This window comes from Salvelinus namaycush, chromosome 14 (genome assembly GCF_016432855.1).
Source record: "Salvelinus namaycush isolate Seneca chromosome 14, SaNama_1.0, whole genome shotgun sequence".
Classification (NCBI taxonomy): domain Eukaryota; kingdom Metazoa; phylum Chordata; class Actinopteri; order Salmoniformes; family Salmonidae; genus Salvelinus; species Salvelinus namaycush.
In genome coordinates, this window is record NC_052320.1 from 32,198,113 (window position 1) to 32,212,484 (window position 14,372).

At 40.9% G+C, this 14,372-nt stretch overlaps 1 protein-coding gene across 2 annotated transcripts in view; it reads left to right on the forward strand.

The window, feature by feature from the left end:
- mtor (mechanistic target of rapamycin kinase) overlaps nucleotides 1-14,372 on the forward strand; it is a 128,159-nt gene that overhangs the window by 69,945 nt on the left and 43,842 nt on the right. For both annotated transcript variants that reach the window (XM_039008415.1, XM_039008416.1), the window contains 3 exons: nucleotides 2,351-2,426; nucleotides 8,109-8,248; nucleotides 14,231-14,331. In XM_039008415.1, the coding sequence (XP_038864343.1) occupies nucleotides 2,351-2,426; nucleotides 8,109-8,248; nucleotides 14,231-14,331 (317 nt within the window). The remainder of the gene's footprint in view (nucleotides 1-2,350; nucleotides 2,427-8,108; nucleotides 8,249-14,230; nucleotides 14,332-14,372) is intronic.

The following is a 14,372-nucleotide window of genomic DNA, read 5'->3' on the forward strand; positions in this document are numbered from 1 at the left end:
ACCATTGAAGTACAGGTCTAGGTCATTGTACAAACCATATGTAGGTCATATGGACAAGGATTCAGACAATTCTGGAGCTGTATAGGACTGAAGCCAACACATCTCTCCCGGTCTTCCTCAACCATCTCTCCAGACTTCCGAAGACAAGGTCGGATGCATCATCCCATATAGCGTTCTTGTCTTCCTCCACAACCACCGCTCTGAGACCCAGGGCTGTTGCCTTGCAGATTTGGTCCTCCATCCACCACAGCCTTTAGCGGGGACACGACTGTCAGAATTGTAGGCTGTTTTCTTAGCTTCTTGAAGACTAGACTAGAGCTTTTCCCAAAAGCCCGTTTGCAAAACCACCAATACATCCTCCTCTCGATTCTTCAAGTTACTCCTATTTTAATGAAGTCCCTAAGTTGGTCGTTACTATGTGGCAGTGTCGTTTCTCTGTCAACGTTTCAGAAAGCTCCATCAGAGTTTTTCTCCCAACAGTTTTGGCTAGCTAGGTCAGCTAGCTTATCTTTCGCTTGGCTTGTTTACCTATCTAGTGGGAGCGGAAGAAATTGACGAGGAAGCGTGGAGAGTGTTGCACATGCAAATAGCATGTATATGAGAACCTACATATGAGAACCAATCCAAAAAGTTCACGCATTCTGTGTTCTCCAATCTCATAAAACTTTTTAGAATAAGTCTCAGTGTAGGGTCTCCACCCTCCCTGCCCAGATTGGGTGAAAACGCACTTTGTTGATGTAATTTCACTTCCTTATGTTATAAAATACAGTAAAACTTGAATTAATAGCCTGGGATTTTATTTGCTTAAATCACTGAACACAACAGGCTCTTGTTAGAGACAGTTTTTTATTTGAACCAGGCATCTATTTCCTTAATGCCAACAGCTGCATAGTTTTTTGTTAATTGTTTAAATCCAGCATTCACTTCCAGCATTTTAATACATTTCTTCATTTCCTGCAGTAATGTGTTATAATTTACGTGTCACATTTCTTTTGTCTTAGGTTGCTCCAAAAAATGATACGTTACAGAATAGTTATTGTCCTCTTTGACTGCATTTATTAGCAGTTCTTTCGTTTCGCCACTAGCTGGCAATCTGCCGATTTCTAGGGCTCTGCACTCGTGAAGTTGTTTACTGTTTTTGTGCTTGCCTGTTAGCTAGCAGTTCTCAGCTATTAGCAGCCAATGGCTATCAGTTTCTTACTGGTGATAAAAACGTATTATTGCCATAATTGTTTTGTCATTACTGCATTATTTAATGTAACAATTCAAATATTAAACCTCATAAGCAATTCATGGTAACCTCGTAAACAATTCATTTAGACCTAGTGTTTATTTGAAGGAGGCGTTTATTTGCTGAAATGTGTGCCGTTGCCCGGCTATTAAAAGGGACAGGCGGCTATTTGAGACTCGTCATCAATTTGTAGACAAATATAATGTTTGTGTTCTGAATTATGTTCTGAATCAGTGGGGTCTTTCTCTAACATATCATTAACATTATATCCAAAACGTTTGATTTTGTAACCTAATACATCTGACAATGAGCACATAGCTCTGTTGACTTAGCGGTGCAGGTTGTTCGTAACAACTTTTGAGGATTTTACATTTTGTGGACGTTGTCTTCAAAGTTGATTACGCAGGTCACAAAAAGCTAAATGAGCATGACACGAGCTGAATTAAATGTAAAAGGGTGAATAAAAAGTTTTGTATACGCTCAGTGCTCTGTTTACATTTTACAGAGAGACGCTTGTTTTTGTGAGAAATCTTCAAAAAAGAACAGGAATTTCGAATGAATGTGTAAAGCGCTTACTCAAATATGAAAATACTGTATGTCATGTCTCAAAATTGATATCCATCTTACCTCTATATTGTTTTATGTCCTGCGGATTCGAGAAGAAAGAGGAATATATACAATTAACGTATTATTTTACCCATTGGTCAAAATATGTGTTTTTGATTGTACACCCTACTCGGTGTCGTTGTCCTCACGAGGGTAGAGTGCTGGAGTAGTGAAAACATTAAGACCCCTATGTTTGTTTTTGAATTTTTTCAATAACTACTTAAACAAAATCTATTTTCTGAGCAATTGTGTTAGTATATAATGATATAATTTCCCCCTTTTATTTTGCGTACAATATAGCTCAGTATTGGAATTATTTATTTCATAGTCATTTTTGCTCATCTTTATCAAGGGTGTCCATAAATATCGGACCCCACTGTACTGTGTGTGAGACCTCAGCCGCTATCTCACCCAGAGCATGCTGTATGTGACACGGGAGAGCGCCTGAGTCGGTTGCCAGATTGGGTATGAATATTGACGTAAAGCTGTCTCTGCTTCTGTGTCTTGTTCCAGCATCAATAACAAACTGCAGCAGCCAGAGGCAGCATCCGGGGTCCTGGAGTATGCCATGAAGCACTTTGGCGAACTGGTAAGTGACTCTTGTTTACAGTCATCTCTACAGTACATGCACTTTAAATTGACACTAGTATCTCCTTACCTCACCTCCTCCCTCGAACTGCATCCTTAACAAGAGGATGAGCAGCTTTCAAACAGGTACTCTACAACATCCTGTACTTTCCCACACATGCAGAGGACATCTACTTCCATGGTCAATAGCTTTGTATGCAGGAGTAGAGATATTGGGCTTTTTCTCCTCCAGTTAATAGTTTAAAAAAAAAAAAAACACATACCTGATACTATTATTTCTACAATTTCTCCTGAGTCTGCTAAGATGGATTAGTGGAGGTTTTGTTCCAAATTGTGAAATGTATTTATGCACCATACCAAAGTCTAACTGTAATATTGACTTAACAGTGAAGTTTTAAGACACTTTTATGACTTTAAACACACTATTTGGTCATGTCCCTGTGGGATCGCTTCACATGCCAAGTGGAAAGCCGGCAATATGTGTCACTTTTTCACATGCGTGGCGTCTGTATTTCTATTAATATTCTCAAGTGTTTTTTTATAAACCAAACACTATTCTTCATGTAACTTTAGAATTTTTTATTTTTTTGTCTTGGCCAAGGTTAATTTATCTTCATTGCAGGTGATTTTCAGAGGCTCCTCTGTTATTTTAACTGTGATACGTAGTACTCCCTGCTGTTATTCCTCAAACCGTTTCATGTTCTCCAAAGGGACCAGCTCCAGATATGAAATAACATTTTCTAAATAGAGTACATGCCTTGGGAGCCCTCACCCTGCTTTTTCCTGGAAAAGCTTTGGAAAAGGATCAAATCAGAAAACTAATGGAAATGAATTTCAATGTATGTTAATTACATTTATTTAGGCACAGCTTTTAAATATTTTATCAATCAAATAAAAATCAACACATCAGAATGACACTTTAGCTCGTCTCGGTATGCACACATCACCTGCATGTGTGCAAGACAAGTGGGCTGTGGATCAAGGAGAGACATTGCAGCAGCAGGTAGGCCTATAAAATATGATAGAGAACAGACTAATAGCTAGGTAGCCAATTTAAACATATATTGTACCTTCTAGTTAACTGTTTATCTATTATTAGCATGTATTTGTTTTCATCATGTCGTCCCCAAAAACTTTCCACCAACAATTGCGAATGAGGCCATACATTCGCGAATGTCATACAAAAGTTGATTCATTTAAACAATTATTTTTGTCAAAATGAACGATTCACCTCAGCATTGTATTACTTGAGATTTGGTTCAATCGCGGTGATTCTTATTATGTGAATCAAAATAATTTTTGAATCGCGAACAGTAATTTTAGGAAAAAATATTAGATGTAGCCTTTCTTTTGGATAATGTGGCTTCAAAACTTTGTGTAGATACTTCCAATTTATTTGGGTATCCAATGTATGGGACATTGCAACTCAATAGATACTAGTCAGCCTTCAAAGTAAACACTTCTAACGTAGCTAAGATAAATATGACTAAACTAGAAAAAGTACATTTACTGAAGAAAATTTGTGGGCTTGCTTCAGCCGAATTTTATTTTTTTTAGCCTACCATAGCCATTTGATCTTTGATATATTGAATGAACTAATTATTTAAAAATGCATTAAAACATATTTGGTTGTAATGTAGCGATGTTATACATCAAAGGTTGACAACCATCCTCCAGGAGAGCTAATTGGTGTGCAGGCTTATGTTCCAGCCCCTCTTCAACCAAACACATTTTAGAAATTAGCTGCTCAACCGGACCTTGATAAACTGGCTGTGATGTGTTTGAGCAGGGCTTGATCAAAAGCCTGCACACCCAACTGAGGGTTGACCATGTTTTTTATACAGTTGCCTAATGGGTATAGCTACTTTGTGGGGGGGTTAAGTGCCTTGCACTATGACAGGAGATTGTACATGGGTTCAGAGAGCAGCCTCCCAGTGTCGATACCACGTTACTTACTTTTTTTATACGCACGTAGAGATGCCGCCAATTGTTGATCATGGAAATTTGGTTAAAACTCATGGAGAAGTCATGGAAAAGTAACACACACACAGAGAGAGAAAGGGCTTCTTTGTTAGACTTCTTGATTGTTTCCCCCTATGTGTAGCGTAATTGTACCACGCTGTATAATTCTGCCATTTTACATTTCCCCCTCATTTGATCAGCCCATTGATTTGTGTGTGAGCGCGACCAGTGAATTAAGACACATTTGTTAAGCTCTCCCCCGTTTAAAACTAAAACAGAATGAAATAATTTTGTGGCACTGAACTTTGTCTACAAGTTCTACACAACCAGGCCGACAGATCCTGTTACAGTATGTGCCGTTGCATTTTATTTCGTGGCTACTTTAGCCCAGAGTCCGGGTCTATGGCCGACTGTTTCAGAGGTGGTTGCCTGACGAAAGTGCCCTACCGCCTGTCTTTTTCGAGCTGTATTTATGTTCTCCATAAAACATTTTCTGAAATAAAAGTTTACGATAAAAGCACCTCGGAGAGCGTGTCCAGGAAACCTTGTTCATGAGGTAAACAGTGAGTAGCGTTTTACGGGGTGTGCGAGGCATCATACTGCGTGGCACCTTCTTTGTTTGGCATCCCAGTCAGGCTTATCACCAGGTCGCCAGAGGTCGAGACAGTTCTGCGCATCACTTCCTCCCGAGGTCACAGACATACAGTAAGTCAACAGAAAGAGGTCATTTGACAACTCGGATGCCTATGTTGGGAATCTCCACTCATGTGTTCAGTGTCGTAAAGAGGGTGGCTTGATGACCACTTGTTTTCCATGTATTTTTTTTATCTCATCATAAAAGTAATTCTGAAAAAATGCATACATTAGTATACTTTGGAAAGTATATTACAAGTATAGTATATACAGTCAGGTCCAAAATTATTGGCACCCTTGATAACAAATGAGCAAAAAATATTGTATATAAAAATAATACAAACACTGATCTACATTTTATGCTAAATCTTTCCAAATCCTTGATATCCTTCGTCTGTGCTTATTGACTACCTTCTTCAATTCAAACCACAGGGGTTCAAGTCCGAAGACTGATACGGCCATTGCAAAATCTTGATTTTTGTGCTCAATTAACACTAGAAAAGCCGAGAGTGACATGTGGACGGACGCAAAACAAATATACATCTTCAATTACTCTGCCATTTTTAAAGTAATTTCCCTCCCTCCCCCCTTCCTCAACTTTTCCTGAATAAGTCTATATAACACACTGTCATTCTTAGAATCTTAATATCACTAACAGAATGTGTTATAAGCAGTTTTAAGCAGTTTTATAAGCAGTTATTTTCCCTGCCCCTCATTCACCGCCAGTCATTCACTGGCAGTCAGCCTGCGCAGCTGATGATGGCCCATGCAAACTACATCTAAAACTATATCGATATGAATTTCACGCATATAATAATAGTTGGCCTAAAGACAAGATTAGATTGACAATAGTCTGATGGGTGACAATATCACTTGTAAAATTGTATATGAAGAATCTGATGAACGGCATAGCTTAGAATTGACAGGGGCAGGGAAACAGAGTGCCAAAAAGTCACAAGCAGGTAAGACGTTTTGATGTCTATATAGTAACAGAAAGAGCAGGTTCTGCAGTTTCCAAATCACCTATCCTTGCCAAACAACTCTTAAAGATGAACCCTTCAGCTCTATTTCAATATATAACTTCCCGTGATTCCATGCACTTTCCACATGCCCTCGCAACACTCAAAGCACAGTCATATATTTCAACTCAAAATATGCCATTCTGTTCTTTTGAAATGCCTTTATTTAGTCTCATAATGTTCCTTAAGACCTGCCCTTAACAAATTATTAATTCATTAACTTTGTAATTGTTTATTTAATGGATTTTAACACTTTAATTGTGTTGTTTTAGTGGTTTATAATTTGTACTTATAGCCTACAATTACATAAACTAATGAAAATGCTATTGTGTACTTTGAAATACATTTTCTTTCGTATTCTAATGTTACTTAAGAAAGAAATAAATACAGCCAAATTATTATTTTAGCAAGAGCATATATGAAATGTATTTATGAGAATGTTAAAATGTCCAAAAGACTCGTCATTGGCTCGAAGAGGGGTCCTTCGAGGCCAGGCTTTTTTAGTGTTAACCATTTCTTTGTGTGTTTTGATGTGTAGGGTTGTGTGTTTGTCGACACAGCTAGGCCAATATATCATTTTACAGTATGTGCCGTTGCTTTTTATTAAGAGGCTACTTTTAGCCCCAAGTCCGGTTGTTAGGCCTCCGACTATTTCACACTTGGATGCCTGACTGAAGTGCCCTACAGTCTGTCTTTTTTGAGCTGTAATTATGTTCTCCATAAAACATTTTCAGAAGTAAAAGCACCTTGGAGAGCGCTTCCAGGAAACCTTGTTTATAAGGTAAACAGTGAGTAGCGTTTATGGGGTGAGCGAAGCAGAGGATTGCGCCCGGTGGCACCTTCTTTGTTTGGCATCCCAGTCAGGCTTATCACCAGGTCGCCAGAGGTCGAGACATGCCTATGGTGGGAATCTCCACTCATGCGTTCAGTGTCATAAAGAGGGTGGCTTGATGACCACTTGTTTTCCATGTATTTTTTATCTCATAATTTGGGCAGTAGCGTTTAGTAGAAATAAAAGTAATTCTGAAAAAATAGTATAGTAGTATTAGTAGTATACTTTGGAAAGTATAGGACAAGTATAGTATATATAGTCATGTCTATTAATAAAGATGAGCAAAAAGTTATACAAAAACTATATAAAAAATACAAATATTATATTTTAAACTAATACAATTGCTCAGAAAAATAGATTTAGTTAAAGAAGTAACATTTTTTTTCTCTCGGTAAGATAAGGGTCAAAATGATTGGCACCCCTGTTTTCAATAAAATCAACATTGGCCATCTGTCTCTGGACTTCATCCCCATTGAAACCTGTGGTTTGAATTAAACGGGGCAGTCCATAAGAGCAGATTAAGGATATCAAGGATCTGGAATGAGTCTGTATGGAGGAATGGGGAATTCCTATATTCCTGTATGGAGGAATTGGGAGTTCCTCCCAATGTGTTCTCCAATCTCATAAAACATTTACAAAAAGGCCCAGTCACATTATGCTCAGTCACGTTATCCTCACAATGTGAGGTATTTAAAACAGGGGTGCCAATCATTTTGAACCCCTATCTTAAAAACTTGTTACTAATTAAACAATCACTTTCTCTGAGCAATTGTATTAGTATTAAATAATATAATTTCACCCTTTTTTTTGTTGCATACCATATATCTCAATATTTGTATAATTTATTTGTTTTTTTAGCCTCGTCTTTATCAACGGTGCCAATCATTTTGGACATGACTGTCCAGTGTAGGTCTTGCTTTTAGCCCTGAGCAGATCGAAATCAGATGCCGTTTTTGTATCTTACCACAAACGGAACAAAAACAATCACATCCTCATGTGTGCATTCAGATGGCCATACACTGCAAGCAAGAATCATCTTATAGTATAGTTAGTATAGCGGATAGATAATTATCAAAAGTCATTCGCACCACCTGGTTGTGTTGTTTAACAGGAAATCCAGTCTATAGAAAAGTGTGTGCTCTTACGTACGTCTTTGTGGTCATACGATGGAAACGTTGTCAATGAAGCGGTGAATTGGGAGCTTTAACAGTGTTCGGGCCTTCTTGTTCCTGAACAGGAAATCCAGGCCACCTGGTACGAGAAGCTCCACGAGTGGGAGGACGCTCTGGTGGCGTACGACAAGAAGATCGACATCAACAAGGATGACCCTGAGCTGATCCTGGGGCGCATGCGCTGCTTGGAGGCCCTGGGCGAATGGTGAGTCACAACACTTTGGAGTCACGTTCGACAATCGTGTCTGTGTTCTGTCTCTCCTCACTATCAATCAAAGGGGAGTTTTTTGGAGGCAACTCCTTTTGTGTAGGCCTAAGTGTCTTTCCATTCACTGTTAGGTGCTGTGTTAAATACTATAGGGGGAAAGTCTCGTCTACTCTGGAACTTTAATGCTCTGTCATGATATAATGTAATCTCAGGTGACATTACAGCTGTCATATCGTGTTACGATTGTGAAGACAACCTTTTTGGAGCGAGTGTTGCTCACCGTATTGCTCACCTTATTCAAAAAGTTGCCTTCAATGGAGTAATAAATAGCCGTTTGAGATGTGTACTCCTTGTGAGTGTAATGGAGAAGGACAGGGTCTGTGACAGAGAAGATTGGCCGGGAGCAGACCCGTCCCCGACTCTTTGTACTTGCTCACGACCGCTCCTGCAGTATGTACTAATGGAATCTGACATTGGGCTCATTTGATGACTGGGCGTGAAGCGACGGAGGAAAAAGTCAATAGTTTCCTCTAACGAGAACCTGGTAGTATTACAGGAAAGTGTGCGAGGACAGTCAGTTCAGGCCAGTTCGTGACTGGGCCTGTTGGTTCGGTACACTGAAACCCTCAACCACAGCTCCAGGCAGCCAGCTCCAAGATTGAACTCAAGAACTCTCTCTCTCTCTTTCTGTCTGTCTCATGCTCTCTCTATCCCTCTCTTTGTTTCTTGTGCTCTCTCACTTGCTCTCCCCTCCTCCATCCTTCCTTCCTTCCCTCCCTCTCCACAGGTGATTCAACTTATTTTTTGTATAAATGCCTTCAAGGAGCAAAGCTGCTGGGAAGGAAATCACACAATGTTAGAACAGTTTGAAAAAATGTGGACCGTCCCGGAGTTTGTGAAGCTAACCAGACAACGATTAGCTTATGTAACCGTCTGTGCTGCGCCATCATTGTATACCCCTGATGATATTCTCTTTGTACAAGAACATGATTCAAGTGAGAGAAATGGGAAAACAGACAGAATTACATAACAATTGACTGTCATTCACATTACTTCAGGATAGCAGTCTGGGGGGAATACATTGTTTCCAGCTAAGGAAAAGAAGAGTATCTACAGTGAGTACACATAAATGACAGTGCAGCCCTTTGTTCTACTACCCCATGAGCGATGAGTCAGTCCATACGGTTGTATTTAACTCGTCTAATCCAACTTTATTTGTCACATGCGCCGAATACAACAAGTGTAGACTTTACCGTGAAATGCTTACTTACAAGCCCTTAACCAACAGTGCAGTTCAAGAAGAGTCAAGAAATATTTATCAAATAAACTAATGTAAATAATTATAAAAAGTAACACAGTAAAATAACAATAACGAGGCTATATACAAGGGGTACCGGTACCGAGTCAGTGTGCTGGGGTACAGGTTAGTTGAGGTAATTTGTACGTGTAGGTATGGGCGAAGTGACTATGCATAGATAATAAACAGCGAGTAGCAGCAGTGTACAAAACAAATGGAGGGGGGTCAATGTAAATTGTCCGGTGGCCATTTGATTAATTGTACAGCAGTCTTATTATGGCTTGGGGGTAGAAGCTGTTAAGGAGCCTTTTGGTCCTAGACTTGGCACTCCGGTACTGCTTGCCTTGCAGTAGCAAGGTGACTAAAGTCTGACGATTTTATGGGCTTTCGTGGCCCCAGGGATGCACTGGGCCGTATGCATTACCCTCTGTATCACCTTAAGGTCAGATGCCGAGCAGTTGCCATACCAGGCGGTGATGCAACCGGTCAGGATGCTCTCGATGGTGCGGCTGTAGAACTTTTTGAAGATCTGGGACCCATGCCAAATCTTTTCAGTCTCCTGACAGGGAAAATGTTTTGTTGTGCCCTCTTCACGACTGTCTTGGTGTGTTTGGACCATGATAGTTTGTTGGTAATGTGGTCATCAAGGAACTTGAAACTCTCAAACCGCTCCACTACCGCCCCGTCTATGTTAATGGGGGCCTGTTCGGCCCTCCTTTTCCTGTTGTCCACGATCAGCTCCTTTGTCTTGCTCATATTGAGTGAGAGATTGTTGTCCTGGCACCACACTGCCAGTTCTCTGACCTCCTCCCTATAGGCTGTCTCATCGTTGTCAGTGATCAGGCCTACCACTGTTGTGTCGTCAGCAAACTTAATGATGGTGTTGGAGTCGTGTTTGGCCACGCAGTTATGGGTGAACAGGGAGTACAGGAGGGGAATAAGTACACACCCCTGAGGGGCCCCAGTGTTGAGGATCAGCGTGACAGACTTGTTGTTGCCTACCCTTACCACCTGGGGGCGGCCCGTCAGGAAGTCCAAGATCCAGTTGCAGAGGGAGGTGTTTAGTCCCAGGGTCCTTAGCTTAGTGATGAGCCTCGTGGGCACTATGGTGTTGAACGCTGAGCTGTCGTCAATGAACAGCATTCTCACATAGGTGTTCCTTTTGTCCAGGTGGGAAAGGGCAGTGTGGAGTGCGATTGAGATTGCATCATCTGTGGATCTGTTGGGGCGGTATGCGAATTGGAGTGGGTATCCGGGAGGATGCTGTTGATGTGAGCCATGAACAGCCTTTCAAGCACTTCATGGCTACCAACGTGAGTGCTACGGGGCGGTAATCATTTAGGAATGGTACCTTCGCTTCCTTGAGCACAGGGACTATGGTGGTCTGCTTGAAACATGTGTTACAGACTCGGTCAGGGAGAGGTTAAAAATGTCTGTGAAGATACTTGCCAGTTGGTCCGCGCATGCTTTGAGTACACATCCTGGTAATCTGTCTGGCCCCGCGGCTTTGTGAATGTTGACCTGTTTAAAGGTCTTGCTCACATCGGCTACTGGAGAGCGTTATCACACAGTCATCCAGAACAGCTGGTGCTCTCGTAAATGCTTCAGTGTTGCTTGCCTCGAAGTGAGCATTAAAGGCATTCAGCTCGTCAGGTAGGCTTGCGTCACTGGGCAGCTCGCGTCTGGGTTTCCCTTTGTAGTCCGTAATAGTTTTCAAGCCCTGCCACATCCGACGAACATCAGAGCCGGTGTAGTAGAATTCAATTTTAATCCTGTATTGATGCTTTGCTTGTTTGATTGATCGTCTGAGGGCATAGATTGGATTTCTTATAAGCGTCTGGATTAGTGTCCCGCTCCCTGAAACCGGCAGCTCTAGCCTTTAGCTCGATGCGGATATTGCCTGTAATCCACGGCTTCTGGTTGGGATATGTACGTACGGTCACTGTGGGGACGATGTCGTCGATGCACCTATTGATGAAGCCGATGACTGAGGTGGTATACTCCTCAATGCCATTGGATGAGTCTTGGAACATATTCCAGTCTGCGCTAGCAAAACAGTCCTGTAGAGTAGCGCCCGCGTCATCAGCTCATTCAAAGTAAATAAGTTATCCAAAAGTGCTCCAACCTACTTTTAAGATGATCACAATTGCCTATTCAATGCAAAGCATAGCCTGACTGTCTGTCTCAATACAGTGTTTAGTGTTTATTCCATTTTTTTTTTTTTAAGGTAAACCCTGAAGAAGGCACTGTGTGCTGAAACGTTGGTGTATTATCCATCATTGGGAGTAGAGTGTGCGACGTTCTTTATTTTTTCATAGGTTTACTATTCCTTAAATCAGCACCTCTGCAGCTTTTTTGGGTGGGCATCAATTCATGCTTTTTGCTAGTTTTATTCTATTTCCATGTTCCTTTAATGTTTGGCAAGGTTACCACAGACTAAATGAATGATCAGGCATTTGTGCTCACACTCCGCTTTATACCAAAACAAAGTACCAAGAAATAATGTCTGTTTTCAATTTCCCTCTATTTATTTTTAGATTAATTTCAGGTGGAATTTACCTCCATTGAGTTGAGTGATGGGCTGCTGAGTCATCCGATAGCCGTAGCACTTTCCGTTATGCCCTTGACAACGGAGCGTTATGCTACGTGAGACATGCAGGGCTGTAGCACACTGGGGCTTTGTGGTGTTCTAACCCCCCTATTATTATGCATTAGCTGGGAAACACTTCATATCTACCAGACACAAACCTGTATGACTCACCCCATCTAATCTGTTGCCACACTCATCCAATGTTCTTCCCCCTGAAAACGTGTGCATGCGCTGAGGGTTCCACCCATATGGAGCCGGGTGAAGACACGCGGTCACACGCAGTACTGGTTGTACGTTTTGTCCCGGTTGAGTTCAAATCGAAGAGAACATTAGTATTAGTTTGTTTACAGTGATATCTGATATGATCAGGACCGTGGTCACAGGCTGGCTGGATCATGTTCACCAGGGAATAAAAAAGGTAGACTCAGCCAAGTTCTCAGTGAAGCTGAGCATCCATTATTCAGCTCTGTCCCCTTCTCTTTTCATTCCGTGCCAGTCCCGCGGGCTTTACTGGTCAATGAACAAATCAAATGGGGTTTGGTGGTGGAAATTGGAAACATTTTAGTGTAAAGATTACATTTCATTTGACACTCAGCCGAGGCTTGTCTTTCAGTGTTTCCCCTATATTAATTTAGTAGCGATGGACCACCGCTGCTAAATCATGGAAATAACCCAAAATCTGTGTAAAATTAAGCCACTAAAACCAGATATAAAGTATATAGAAAAGATAATGGAGCTACAGTGGGGAGAACAAGTATTTGATACACTGCCAATTTTACAGGTTTTCCTACTTATAAAGCATGTAGAGGTCTGTAATTTTTATCATAGATACACTTCAACTGTGAGAGACGGAATCTAAAACAAAAATCCAGAAAATCACATTGTATGATTTTTAAGTAATTAATTTGTATTTTATTGCATGACATAAGTATTTGATCACCTACCAACCAGTAAGAATTCCGGCTCTCACAGACATGTTAGTTTTTATTTAAGAAGCCCTCCTGTTCTCCACTCATTACCTGTATTAACTGCACCTGTTTGAAGTCGTTACCTGTATAAAAGACACCTGTCCACACACTCAATCAAACAGACTCCAACCTCTCCACAATGGCCAAGACCAGAGAGCTGTGTAAGGACATCAGGGATAAAATTGTAGACCTGCACAAGGCTGGGATGGGCTACAGGACAATAGGCAAGCAGCTTGGTGAGAAGGCAACAACTGTTGGCGCAATGATTAGAAAATGGAAGAAGTTCAAGATGACGGTCAATCACCCTCGGTCTGGGGCCCAGACCTGAACCCAATAGAAAATCTTTGGAGGGAGCTGAAAGTCCGTATTGCCCAGCGACAGCCCCGAAACCTGAAGGATCTGGAGAAGGTCTGTATGGAGGAGTGGGCCAAAATCCCTGCTGCAGTGTGTGCAAACCTGGTCAAGAACTACAGGAAACGTATGATCTCTGTAATTGCAAACAAAGGTTTCTGTACCAAATATTAAGTTCGGCTTTTCTGATGTATAAAATACTTATGTCATGCAATAAAATGCGAATTAATTACTTAAAAATCATACAATGTGATTTTCTGGATTTTTGTTTTAGATTCCGTCTCTCACAGTTGAAGTGTACCTATGATAAAAAAATTACAGACCTCTACATGCTTTGTAAGTAGGAAAACCTGCAAAATCGTCAGTGTATCAAATACTTGTTCTCCCCACTGTATATCTTGTTTAATAAGATCATCTTTGAGAACGAACAACCACCATATCTAGAATCTAAAATTCTAAAAGTGTTATGGCATTGATTATGTTATAATATATAATACATGGCCTAAATTTTCCTAGAATTGCAGGAAATTTGCTTTAAAACGTCACATTTTCTCTCAGCACCATGACAAAATGTGTACAATTGCAGGAAATTAGCAACATTTTGTGTCTGCCGCCAAGAGGATGGACTCTAAAATGTTTTGTCCCTTAACTTTTCCTAAAGCGTGTTTGCGTGTGTGTATCAGGGTTCAGTCGCCAAAAAATATAGTGGGTCCGCAAACAAAAATATGTAGCAAAGAATTCACCATTTAAAAAAAATGATTTTCATTGCACAGGGGCCAGTTGCACCAGCAGTGCTGTGAGGAGTGGACTCTGGTCACTGAGGATACGCAGGCCAAGATGGCACGGATGGCAGCCGCTGCAGCCTGGGGTCTAGGTAAGAGCTCTCACTCAACCCTGCATCAGCCTTTTTACAAA